At 39.1% G+C, this 13,597-nt stretch overlaps 2 protein-coding genes across 3 annotated transcripts in view; both read right to left on the bottom strand.

Moving 5' to 3' along the window:
• Positions 1-2,686: 2,686 nt before the first annotated feature.
• Positions 2,687-9,164, bottom strand: LOC138044018 (tyrosine-protein kinase receptor Tie-1-like). 2 transcript variants are annotated; one of them, XM_068890596.1, is made up of 8 exons: positions 9,058-9,164; positions 8,428-8,599; positions 6,341-6,463; positions 6,104-6,174; positions 5,371-5,411; positions 5,110-5,206; positions 4,896-4,995; positions 2,687-3,237 (listed from the first exon to the last, which is right to left on the bottom strand). In XM_068890596.1, the coding sequence occupies exons 2-8, from the start codon at positions 8,563-8,565 to the stop codon at positions 3,175-3,177; spliced, it is 633 nt and encodes a 210-aa protein (XP_068746697.1). In that variant the 5' UTR covers positions 8,566-8,599; positions 9,058-9,164; the 3' UTR covers positions 2,687-3,174. The 2 variants fall into 2 exon arrangements, with proteins under 2 accessions (XP_068746697.1, XP_068746698.1); XM_068890597.1 differs by lacking the exons at positions 8,428-8,599; positions 9,058-9,164 and adding an exon at positions 6,844-6,996.
• An 806-nt stretch (positions 9,165-9,970) lies between these two features.
• LOC138044016 (peroxidasin homolog) overlaps positions 9,971-13,597 on the bottom strand; it is an 11,578-nt gene continuing 7,951 nt past the window's right edge. The window contains exons 4-6 of the mRNA XM_068890595.1: positions 13,242-13,511; positions 12,651-12,908; positions 9,971-10,500 (exon numbers count right to left, since the gene is read on the bottom strand). Coding sequence (XP_068746696.1) covers positions 10,115-10,500; positions 12,651-12,908; positions 13,242-13,511 — 914 coding nt within the window. The 3' untranslated portion in view covers positions 9,971-10,114. The remainder of the gene's footprint in view (positions 10,501-12,650; positions 12,909-13,241; positions 13,512-13,597) is intronic.

The following is a 13,597-nucleotide window of genomic DNA, read 5'->3' on the forward strand; positions in this document are numbered from 1 at the left end:
AAAGAATAATTAAAGCACGAAATAGCTTTAGTAATAAATGCTTTGTTTATAGCTAGTGGAAGTGCACTTAGCTACCCAAGCTAGTTTACAGGCACTCCACCGTTAACAAGAAGAAAGAAACAATTCAAACTTAACAGAAGAACCCCAACTGGCGGGAGGCAGCCAGTTGGCTGTTTACAAAGCGTGGTAGAGTTGAATCTGGGACAACCAGAAACAAATTCAAGCACAGGTTAGAACGGGATTTGAATCCGGAGCAGCCGCATGCAAACCCAACGCACTAACCACCGGACCACACTGCCTCCTTTAGCGTACGTTTGACTTCCGGTTTCATAGAGAGTTAGTTCCAAGAGTTAGACGGAAAAAATATGGGGGGTCCACGACAAATGATAACTATCAATACTGAAAGATGATAAAACTCGATTGTAATATGTAGTCTCTGAACAATCCAATACTTTATGTTTTAAAGGGAACCTCCACTAAAACAAGAATATAAGTTTAAAACACTGAACATAATATTTACCATCAAAATTGTTCGAACATTTTCGAATGGAGGCGTTTGTATCCAAAATAAAGACATTTCAAAAACGCTTGTTTTGGTTTTCAAATTTCCCGGGCGCTGCCATTTTGAAAATTGTGACGTGTAATGGTTGCCCTATTATTTCAAAACAAAAGCTGTTTGTATGAATACAATAAAGCAACCATTTCATGTCACAATTTTTCAAAATGGCAGCGCCCGGAAATTTGAAAACCAAAACAAGCGTTTTTGAAATTGGTGTATTTCGGATACAAACGCTTCCATTGGAAAAAGATCGGACAATTGTGATTGTAAACATCATGTTCAATATTTTTGAGTTAAATTTTTTAGTGGAGGTTCCCTTTAGCTCTTCAAGTCCGAAGCGAGATTGTCCCGGTGAGGGACACGACCGGCACCTTATTAAAAAAGAATGTGAGTGATCCCAATTTTCAACGCTTGCCGCCTGCCGAAATTTCCTAGACAGTTACCTTCTGCGTGGGAAGTTTTTTCGAGACCGCACCAATTTGTTTAGTTGGGTCTCTATTCTTGCGTATTTTAGCCCCAGGAAAAAAAAAAAACGTTTTTCGGACAAAATGAAAAAAAAAAAAAAAATTAAAGAAAAACAGACAAAAGTTAAGCAACTTTGATTAAAAGTATCCTCATAATTTACAGAAACGTGTCATGCTTTAAATGCGATCTTCTAATTTCATAGCACATCCAGTTGTTACTATAAAATCGTCTTAACATTAATTCTTAAGTTAAAAATATGCACTTCTAGGCTGGAAAAAAATCAATACTTCAATACGTGGCAACCATGAAAAAGGCAGTATCCAAGTCACTTTTCGATTCTCTTGTAAGTCCGATAACCTGAATAGTATTCTCAAGAGTGAATTAGATGAGCGCTCTTGCCTCAGCACAGTCACAAATAGATTTATTTTTGGATACACTTTGCACACGAAACAAACAAAGGGCCGCCAATTTTAACCAATCGGAAGAAGCCATGTCAAGCGTGACTGCTTCTGCCATGTTTTTTCAGGGACATGACAACTGATTTTCACGGGAACGGGTATCCTAAAAATAGACTCATTTGTGACAGTGCTGGGAGCCCACACATGCCTTATCTAACTCTATTCTGTACAGAGCGAGTTCCAATCGAGTGTCGTAAAACTAAAACCAAAGTAATTACTTTGGCCAATCAAAAAGGACGGAGACTATCCAGTAAACCAACCAGAACTCGAAGTAATTACACGTAGCCGACACAAAGCGCGGGGAAATGTGTACGCGCGAGCCTCTCGGTTTTGGTTTCACTTCTGATTGATTGAAAAAGTGGCGCGAGAACTTTCAACCAATCACTGAGCGAAGTAATGCAAAACACTCAACACTCAATTGAAAACCGCTCTATCTTAATTTGACAATTATTATCTACTTGTGTGAGTTAGACAATCAAGCAATTGTATCAAGCTTTTATTTCACAAGTAAGATACATAGTTCGTGGGAGATGTCAATCAATCAATGAATCGATGAATGAATGAATGAATGAATGAATCAATCAATCAACTTTAGACAGAGAGGGCGAGGAGTAGGAGTTCTTGAGAACTTGTCACCACTAGTACGTACGTGTATCGTAAAACCGATCTAAGAAAGGAGATGCTAGTAATCAGAATAGACATTATCATATGGCCCGTAGGGCCCCGCGCTCTTTCATTGTAAAACTGTTGGGAAAATCCCCGTACGACGGCCGTACGCATTAGCGCGAGCAGGGCCGGTAAAAGCCGTGCGGCCCTACTAGGAAAACGTACTGCTCCATGTGATGCGAGTTTAGAGGATTTCGTCGCTTTAAACATCCAAGCTATTTACAGTCAGAAAAGCAAATGCAAACAGCATATTAGATAAATTTTCTGTGCAAATTTTTGTTACGTATTTTGCCCAAACTTCATATTCTGAGTGCTCATGAAAAGTGTAAAGGGCCCATACAATAAAATGCTTATTGATTGAGTTTAGAACGGATTGGGCAGGTAAATATTTGGCCGTTGGTCTCAGTACACGGATCTAGCTGCGTTCAGTCGGTCCGTACGCCATATCCTCGGGCCAAATATTTTCCGTTCCGGCCCTTCTACTCAGTCGATAAGTACATATTATTTACAAATCTCCTAAATGTAGACAAAAGAAACAACATGAAACGATGACTGTATTTATCACTTCAACAAACAGACTTGAATTGAAAGGACTTCATTATTTTCTCAAATTCCTATTTTTTTGCTATGTTAATGTTTTCCAATCAACTAGCAAAGTAAGTAGAAAGTAAGATTGAACGTACTTTGTACACAATTCCTTTTATTCTGATAATCACGAGATTTTCTGTTTCAGCTAATCGACTCTAAGATCAGTTCACGAGTGAATTAGGTAAGAGTATTGATCTATCACTTTGTGGTCTTGCCCCAGTTCAGTCACAAACAGATTTATTTTTAGATACACCTTGCGCGCGAAACAAACAAATGGCCGCCAATTTTAACCAATCGGAAGAAGCCATGTCACGCTTGACTGCTTCTGCCATGTTTTTTCAAGGACACGACAACTGATTTTCGCGAGAACGGGTGTTCTAAAAATAGACACATTTGTGACTGTGCTGGGGAGCCCACGCCATAACACTCTTATCTAATTCACTCTTGATCAGTTATATTAGCATACAATTTTGTGTCGTACTGACTGAGGTTCACGTACATCTGCAAAAGAAAGATATTGATTGTTTTAAGCTTTTACTTGATAATTTCAGCCAACCACCATAGACTCAAACTATTTCCAATACTCAAGAGAGCCAAGAACGAGGAAATACGGTAACTCAAGAATGGCTGTAAAAATCATGAATAAGAAAGAGACGCCTGGTGGCGTTTACGTGGAATGCTACTACTTGTGTAAAATGTGAAAGTTGGCTGCAAATGTCACTGATCCCTGAAGCCGACTTAGAGTCACAAGGGACGTGGTAAATGGCTATGGAAGGTTACGTGTGATGATAATCGAACATTTCCTTTGCGACTTCAAGCGTTTTCATGACCACATTTAATAAAAAAATTTTAGTTACATTTATTTGCGGTGGGAACTGGAAGACAAGAAGTGTAATATTCCAGCGTTCATTGCTGTTCTATCGCGCTTGACCGACAAAATCGATTTCAAACTACGCTTAGGTTGCTACAACAAGTTGCAAAATTGTTGAGACACTTTCATTAAAAAACACCTTTTCTAACTTCCAATACTCGGCGTATCTAGAATTTAAACCTTTCCCACTTTCTCTCCCCTCTCCCCCTTTCAATGTTGACTGCTTAAGTTCCCAACATTTTTTTGTCTCGCTAGCAACACTGATAAGGGGGGAAGGGGGGCTGCAGTGTGAGAGATAATAGGGAAATTAATAACGCCCCAAGAAGGTGAAGTGTCTCCACTATTTTTGCAACTTGTAGCTCTTAGAACAGACGAAGACCACTTGAAGTAATACTTTCTCCTGCGAATTCAGTCTGAGAACGAAGTAATTCGAAGAAAGAAATAGACAATAACTTCTTCAAAAACCTGACCTTTACCTTCAGGTCACGCGCATAAATTCTATAATACAAGTTGCGAAATTTCAATCACAAAAGCCAAGGTATTATGTAACATCAGTAGCAAAGTAGTTTCTTTCCTTGTCCTCACATTCCTGTGACCTCTTCGTTTTCTTCCCGCCCTAAACGTGAACCTACTCCAAGCGTTTTTTGCCGCGTTAAACGTGAACCGACTCCAAGCGTTTTCTTGAATCAATCTCATATGTGCTGTCATTCATTAAAAGAATTTAAGTTACATTTATTTACGGTGGGAATTGTAAATGAAGGCGAGAGGTGTAATATTCTCCCCTTCATGGCTGTTCCATCGCGCTTGACCGACAAAATCGATTTCAAAGGAGGCTTAGGTTGCTAGCTCTTAGAGCAGACTAAGATCACTTCAAGGATACTTTTTTTTTGTGCGAAATTAGTCTGAGAATGCAGTAATTTATGATTTGGAGAAGCAACACCGCAGTAGCGACACAAAAGGCTTGCTTTGGAATCATGTTTACTACAGAGTAAATCGCGGGAATGGCGAAATCCGATCAATTGCTTAAATCAGAATTTGGAAAGGTTCTCACATAAATGGGACCCAAAAAATTTTCAAATTTTTGTCACTTCCGTTCGTGGTTTCAAATCAAGGGATTTTTCCACTTGGTCTACCATAGGCATCTTTTGTAATAAAGCAGGAACAAGGATGAGGTCTTTTCTTTGGCACAGGCAGACCAGGTTTTGTCTGCTTACTTCAGTATAATCAAGTGTGCGTGCAGCGAGAAACAGCTCGATAAATACCCAGAATCCTCCCTTGATTCCCTTACCTTGTGATTCCTCTCCATATCCTTCATTGTTTTCCTCAGCTTTTCAAATGTAGGTCGATCACTTGGATCTTTTTCCCAACACTTCATCATGATTTCATACCTAAATTGAAAGATTCTCACTTCAGTATTAAGAGGGAATTTATTGTCAAGCTATCTCTCATTTACTTATTACTCATAACCACAATGAGATAGAGAAATCAAAAAAGTCATTTACAGTTTGTTATCCACATGTCTTGGCTTAGGCATTCTGTATCCTTCCTGGATTTTATCCGCAATAAGTCTAGCGTTTGTGTCCGGGTATGGAGATCCACCTATGGGTATAACGTTGCAGTTTCAATTACACTTCTTACTAGCATGAAATTTGTCAAATTTATAATGCATGGATAGTAACATTTCTTCAAAATCTTGTGCTGGTATGAAAATATTTTTAAGGCATCTTTTTGTCATTTTGTCAGCCCTTAGAAGAAAATCTTACCTACTGTAAAGATTTCGTAGAGAAGAACGCCATAACTCCACCTTCGAAAAGGAGCAGAACAAATGAATGATGAAACAAAGCAAATAGGCATCCAAACAAGTGAACATGTACCAGAGAAAAGCTGTGACAACAAATGCCTGAACTAAAGAGTTTAAGTCCTTGCAGAAAGCTATTTGGGTCTTCTGCAAATCGGAGTAGCAATGGACATTAATCTCCTCCAAAGGGGAAAAGTTACAACTAACCCCTTACTAACCGAGCGCGATGGCCGTACTGGGAAATATTGGCCCGAGGACGTGGCAATAAGAAAAATGACCGAGGGCCAATATCCCCAGGACGGTCCCGAGAAATTGAGGTCAGTAAGTTGTTTATTGTATGGTATCGTTTCTTTGAGCGATCGGACACTTCTCCGCTTGCTGAATGTTCGTAATCTTCCTTTTCCATCAGCGAACTTTGAACGGTAACCTTTTACATGTAAAACTAAATTCCGCTTGCCATAATTGTACTGTTGTGGTGAAAAAAATAAATTCCACTTTTTTAGCACTTTTAAAAAATTTTTTTGTGTTTTGCTCAACTTGAACTTCCCAAGAGAGAGAAAAATACGGAAACGGGCCGTTTCCGTGGTAATGGTCCGTACTGTAAAATCCCAACTAAAAACCAGCAAATTAGAGTGCTCCATTTAGTCTAAGAATAATTGCTTGCCATATAACAATGCAATTTAAAGAAACATACTTACACGTCACTTTGTGTCGTGTATACTCGGTAAAGCAAGGCCTCATATGCAGTCCACTTAACAGGCAACCGGCCCTATGAAGGCAAAACCATCTTGAAATAAGTTTAGAGAACGATAGTGTAATAATGTAAGGAAATTATGGGGCGGTTTTCAATAGCAAAGATGGCACAAATTTAACCAATTATGGTCCATCATAGTATACAAACTATGTTCACCAAAAAAAAATTGTTGTAGCTCTACCCGACTTTTTCTGGTATAAATATCATCCTGTTCCACATTCCTCGCCATCCCAAAATCTGTCACTTTGCACTTCTCTCCTTCACCAACAAGAACATTTCTCGCTGCCAAGTCCCGATGGATTATCTAAGAGAAATTGTGTATGCATATGTGTTACAAAGATAAGTATCTCTATCCACAAACGTGACTCCATCAACACTAAAGGGCAAAGTATAATCAATGGCTCCATAACTGAATGTAAAAGGTCACATTTATCTACATATTAATTGATCAGACTCTGAGACTTGCAATAATCAATCTATGCAATTTTGATATTGCATTTCCTAGTGGATATCCCCAACTATGTCAACTACAATGAACAGAAAGGAAAGATTCCAAAATAAAACAGAAAACGATGAAAAAACCCATCCCCGTCTTGGCTATTGACAAAGTGTAGGGGAGTTGAATAAACCTTTCCAGGGTTTTTAGCCGCCATATTGACTGGGGTGCAAACAAAACTTCGTTACCTGGCAACGCGCCATACAATTCCTTTCAAAGACCCCTGTGCTTCGCTACTTTTGATCCTTTTCCAGCTGTCTCCCGTAATATATTTTCATTTCTATCCCTATAATCCTGTGACCGATAAAACGACGGTGTTATAAGAGGTGGGCAATTATTTTTTCCGTGCAAAATAAGTTTCTATCTATGAATTTTACGGGAATATTGTCATAGCTAACCGTGCAACAGTGATCACTCGCGGTCGCCATTAATTAATTTTGAAGTAGAATTTTTGAGCTGACCTAACACAAATAAAGAGTAACTAGACAAAGAAAAACATTGAAATAGATACTTTATATTCGCAGACAACATCCCTATACACTTTTCACATGCACCAGCCCGAGCGATAAGCTCCCTTTTATTGCTACTCAAACCTAGCCCTTGCAAACTTAAGCTTTTCTGAAGAAAATTTTCATATTAATCTTCCGGATTTTTACTAGAGGGCTCTCTTTTAGAGTGAGATGTGATGAACGTAGTGGAAACCTAAAATGGAAACAAATCCAATCCAATTTTCCGCTGCGTTGACCGCACTTTAAGGCCAATAATTTACACAAAACCAATATCATTGAGTTGAATATTTAACAATTATCCTGCGCAATTGCGTGGAATATCGCGTGATCCTTAGTCGACGAGGCCGTAAAAATTTAAGCCGACTGAGTTGGCTAAAATCAGGCGATATTCCGCAAGATTGAGCAGGATAATCGTTTTATTATTCAACACATTGATAACAAAGCGCAATTTTCTTCGTTTATTGGAAAAAAAAAAAGCTGGAAAGACTACCATTTTTTCTCTGCGACACAAAAAATTACGTATATCGACGATATCTTTTGAGTAAGCACGACGAATATTGAGCGCGCTATGACCATATTTGGACATTGTCACAATGTGTTGAATAATAAATATATTTATTCCGTCTGTCAAAGGTATGATATTAAGATTCATGTGTACGATGCTTTCCAGAGGCATTGTGCTTTCCAACTGTTCTTGATAGTCGTGTAGAACAATTATGACAATATGACTAGCTCTCATAAAAATGATTATATTTCGCTCAGAAAAACAATTGTTCACTTTTGCTCATGTCTTATCTTCAGGGAGCACATGATTTCAACGATGATAATAACAATTAGTACAAATACACAGGTGATTATACAAAATCGCGCGCTCTCATTGGCTCGCTATCTCGGCTTATCAGCCGATAATCACCTCGACGGACAAAATGGCTGCCAGTAGTCGTTTTGCCACTGTAGGTTGAAGATGATTTCGCGTTGAAAAGTTTGCATAAACACAGCAGAAAAACAATCGAAGGTACCGAAGCACGGCGATTTTTAAAGGGAATTGTCTGGCGCGTTGCCTAGCAGCGAGGTTTTGTTTGCCCTACAGCCAATATGGTGGAAAAACCGTGGAAAGGTCTATTCGGACCACTAAAAGGCGAATACGGTTTGTCCTCAGAGTGAGTTTTCAACACGGGACATCCGCATCCGATATAAAGTATCGAAACCACTACACCACAATGCCTCCTTGAAATAATTGAGAAAAACACTTTCAGGACAAACCTTTTTCGAAGACAAGTAGCTCATCCCATCAGCAACCTGCCAAGCGAATTTCATCAGCTGTTCCGATGTCAGATTGGTCTCTGGTTTTATATCCGGGTTCTTATAGTAAGTGTCGTTCAGTCCTCGGCTCTTTCTCATGTCATTTGGGAGCGCACTTCAGATTTTGGCCTCACTTAATGAAAGCAATATCTTCGTTCTCGAAAATATCTTTAAAAATCATGAGTGAACAGGGGAACGGGTGGGATGATCGATGGATGGATCAATCGACGAAGTTATGTTGTGTTGCATACTTAGTAATATTACTGCCTGAAAGTGGCTCGAGCTAGCTTTTCAGCCGGATAAGTTTAACGTCCTTAATTGCTCAAACAAGAAAACAAATGATAGAAGTATGACTGCAGTCTCTACGGTACAGTGATAATAGGACAGCAGTATAATTTTCATAAACAAGTAAACGCCAGAAAGGCAACAGTGCCCGTCTCAAATTTAATTACCTCTTGTCAAGTCACTGTACAACTTTGCACAGGAACACAATAAGTTACGATTGCAAAAAAGTGTCATCAGTGATTATTCGTGTAATAATCAGATAATTCAACTCAAATATAAAAAGGGGAAAGAAGACATAACACTAACCTGAAACTGATGGCCTGGGTGACGCACAAGTCTGTGCGTAGGTAATTTTCATCTGCTTTGAAACAATTGTCTCCAGAGAAAACTCTTCTTCACTACTAGAAAGCGTTATACTAACAACGTTATCCATAACAGAATTGCAAAGAAACTGGAAAGTCCTGATAAAACAAAGGCAAACTGCTGAGATTTTGTGACTCCTAGCAACCACGTGCTTTCATATTCTGCATGTCAAATTTTGAAATTTCAATATTTTGCATGTCAAATCTTGAAATTTCAATATTCTGCATGTCAAATCTTGAAATTTCAATATTCTGGATGTCAAATCTTGAAATCTCAATATTCTGCATGCCAAATCTTGAAATTTCAATATTCTGCATGTCAAATCTTGAAATTTCAATATTCTGCATGTCGAATCTTGAAATTTCAATACTCTGCATGTCAAATCTTGAAATTTCAATATTCTGCATGCCAAATCTTGAAATTTCAATATTCTGCATGTCAAATCTTAAAATTGCAATATTCTGCATGTCAAATCTTGAAATTTCAATATTCTGCATCTCGAATATTGAAATTTCAATATTCTGCATGTCAAATACTGAAATTTTAATATTCTGCATGCCAAATATTGAAATTTCAATATTCTGCATGTCAAATCTTAAAATTTCAATATTCTGCATGCCAAATCTTGAAATTTCAATATTCTGCATTCCGAATCTTGAAATTTCAATATTCTGCATGTCAAATCTTGAAATTTCAATATTCTGCATATCAAATCTTGAAATTTCAATATTCTGCATGTCGAATCTTGAAATTTTAATATTCTGCATGCCAACTCTTGAAATTTCAATATTCTGCATGTCAAATCTTGAAATTTCAAGATTTGGTAACTCATGGCTGGTAACTCACTCAGGCATAACTCACTCGCCTTAACTTACATCTTTGTTTAACCCAGTTCGTTATGGAGTAATTTGAATTGATTGATCGGGCACAGCGTTTGACGTCACTTACCTAAGATCGCTGTCTCATCTGTCGAGATGAGCACCTTTGAGATGCCAAAATGTTAGCCCTTATTTATCTCCCAAATCATCTTTACATGAAATATGGTTTTAATTAAAATCAAATAGCTTCTTGAACAGCTATACTTACCTCCTTCATTAGGCATTTTAACTGTCTTGATTTTCTCTTTAGTGACAGAGCTTTCGCCATATTTGTTAGTTGCGGTAACCACAAATTCGTACGTCTTCATTCTCTCCACTTCGACAACGAATACACGGTTGGAGATGTCTTTTATTTCCGCAACTTTTGTCCACTTCTGATCATTTGCATTTCTCTTGTAGATGGTGTACTGAGTGATAGCTGCTCCATTTTCTTCTGGTTTATTCCATGCAAAAGTGACTTTTTGATCTTTTATATCAGCCTTGACAATAACTACAGGTTCTGGAACATCTGTCGATTGAATTATACAAAGGGAAACTAACCAAAGCGAGAAAGAAAAAAATAATAATAAAGAAAATAAACCATGCATCATGACGTGAGCCTGTTTAACGGCCACATGACCAAATTTCTGTACTGGTGTGATTTTTCAAGCGATAAAGTGCCTCAAACCCTGAAGAGACATTTTAGCAAGACCGCTACATTGGACCCAAAGTCCAGAAATTAACCCCTTCTGGGGAGCGAGACAATATCTCCTTTTCTTGAAGTGAAGCCTTGTAGTGTTAATAAAGACAGATAATCTAAGACACAATTCAAGAGGATGTCAGTAAACTTATGATTCTAATTAGGTGACTTTCTCAGGAATTTATATGTTTCACCATAGCAGCATCGTGCCTGTGAGAAGAGCCATGCAAAAGTATTGGTAACTCAATACTGGCAGACATTGTTGATAATGCCATGTAGTAAAACTAGAACCCGGCTATACGTAACGGTAACAAAAACTCAGCAACGGTTTCACCAACATTCCAAAACCTCAACTTTTCTTATATTCTATCCCTCTCGCAAACTATCTTAATGCTTAAACAGAGTTAACTGAATAGAGTGTAATGTGAAGTGCTAGATTTCAATCCCATATGAACCATGTGAGCGTTAGCCCTACAGGTGGAAATGGGCCCACACAAGGACAGAGAAAAACTCTGACCAGGGTGGGAATTGAACCCACGACCCTCGGGTTAGATCTCCGCCGCTCCACCGACCGAGCTACAAGGTCAGACGGGAGCAGGCCGTGGGAAGTGAAGATGTTAAAGTCACGGCAATGAACATGTACAAGTACAAGGAAAGGTTACGTTTATACAAACGTTGGCCGTGTAGCACTTATATATTAAACAGAGTTAACTGAATAGAGTGTAATGTGAAGTGCTAGATTTCAATCCCATATGAACCATGTGAGCGTTAGCCCTACAGGTGGAAATGGGCCCACACAAGGACAGAGAAAAACTCTGACCAGGGTGGGAATTGAACCCACGACCCTCGGGTTAGATCTCCGCCGCTCCACCGACCGAGCTACAAGGTCAGACGGGAGCAGGCCGTGGGAAGTGAAGAAGTTAAAGTCACGGCAATGAACATGTACAAGTACAAGGAAAGGTTACGTTTATACAAACGTTGGCCGTGTAGCACTTATATATTAAACAGAGTTAACTGAATAGAGTGTAATGTGAAGTGCTAGATTTCAATCCCATATGAACCATGTGAGCGTTAGCCCTACAGGTGGAAATGGGCCCACACAAGGACAGAGAAAAACTCTGACCAGGGTGGGAATTGAACCCACGACCCTCGGGTTAGATCTCCGCCGCTCCACCGACCGAGCTACAAGGTCAGACGGGAGCAGGCCGTGGGAAGTGAAGATGTTAAAGTCACGGCAATGAACATGTACAAGTACAAGGAAAGGTTACGTTTATACAAACGTTGGCCGTGTAGCACTTATATATTAAACAGAGTTAACTGAATAGAGTGTAATGTGAATGTTTAATATATAAGTGCTACACGGCCAACGTTTGTATAAACGTAACCTTTCCTTGTACTTGTACATGTTCATTGCCGTGACTTTAACATCTTCACTTCCCACGGCCTGCTCCCGTCTGACCTTGTAGCTCGGTCGGTGGAGCGGCGGAGATCTAACCCGAGGGTCGTGGGTTCAATTCCCACCCTGGTCAGAGTTTTTCTCTGTCCTTGTGTGGGCCCATTTCCACCTGTAGGGCTAACGCTCACATGGTTCATATGGGATTGAAATCTAGCACTTCACATTACACTCTATTCAGTTACTCTGTTTAATATATAAGTGCTACACGGCCAACGTTTGGTTAGCCACCGTCCCTAATGTCTCAACTACATGTACATACAGTGTACAGTAAAGACGACTGTTCTATTACCAATCAGGAAAACTAAAAGCTTTGTAAGTCAAATTTAAGCGAATGTTGATTAAAGTGTCAAAGGAGGAAAATGTGCAGTACCCAGGAGATAAACAAAATGTTGGTTACATGTACATAAATGAAATCTCTTGTCACGTTTCTTTGAAACTTGATCAATATTGAAAGAGAGAAAGAAAAATTAAGGTTTCTGTTACTTGTAACACTTTATGTAGTGACTGCGTGGACTGCACTTACCAACTGTACTGATAACAACAGTTGCATTTTCTTCTTTACCGACTGTGTTGACAGGAACACACGTATACGCTCCATCTGCAGTAACAGTGACATTGTAAACGCCTGAGCTGCTGTTCCCAATATAGACATCATCAAGATAGAATTGAAACACATGGGCCATAGGGTTGGCATCTGTGGTGCAGTTTATCGAAAGAGAAGAACCAAGTAGGACTGTTGTGTTTGATGGGGTCAGTTCTATGGTTGTTCCACTTGGCCCATCTATAACAACAACATTCCCGTCATTTTCACAAAGCACATTTTTTTGCAGTCAGTGAGCTGCTTATGAGCCACTTTAACCAAAAAAGATTAGAATCTAAATATCAGAATCTCTTTTTCTCTAGATCTTGAGAATACCGTGCAGATATACATGTAAATGCACCAGTTTTATCCAGCTGAGGTTACGGTTGGAACCAGTGACCTTATGTTAGTAGACACTCTCCTGTTATTACGAAAACGTTACGACATACTTTCATTGCAGAAGTGGTGAAAACTTCCGAGGTCAGACGTTAGTGCAAATGTAACAGTAACTGTTAACAAAACCATTGTACTTACAGTGGACGGTTATATTAGCAATGGCGAATGCCGGATTCTCTACCCCATTCTCCGCTGTGCATTGATACTGTATCATGTTGTCAAGAGTTCCAGGTCTGTGCATGTTTGAAAGAACCAAGAAGGAATTTTCTGACAACACTTGACCAGATTCACCAACTTTGGTCCATGATAAGACAGGTTCAGGTCTACCAGATGCCATGCAGGTTAACGTGATGTTGTGTCCCTCCACAACAACTGAAGAGGTTGGATGGACTTTCACTGAGGGCGCATCTTTACACAAGAGGACAGTGATGAGAAATTAATCCCTTTATTAATGTCTGAACTACATATAGTGGAAGACAAGTGTTCTAGCAATT

This window comes from Montipora capricornis, chromosome 3 (genome assembly GCF_036669925.1).
Source record: "Montipora capricornis isolate CH-2021 chromosome 3, ASM3666992v2, whole genome shotgun sequence".
NCBI lineage: Eukaryota > Metazoa > Cnidaria > Anthozoa > Scleractinia > Acroporidae > Montipora > Montipora capricornis.

Excerpts from the sequence above, each read along its gene's own strand:
- LOC138044018 (XM_068890596.1), bottom strand. The coding sequence starts at position 8,565 with ATGAGAAAGAGCCGAGGACTGAACGACACTTACTATAAGAACCCGGAT. Across the intron at positions 6,464-8,427 it reads GCTACTTGTCTTCGAAAAAG|ATAATCCATCGGGACTTGGC; the intron begins GTTTGTCCTGAA and ends AATTTCTCTTAG. Across the intron at positions 4,996-5,109 it reads AGACATGTGGATAACAAACT|GTATGAAATCATGATGAAGT; the intron begins GTAAATGACTTT and ends CTTTCAATTTAG.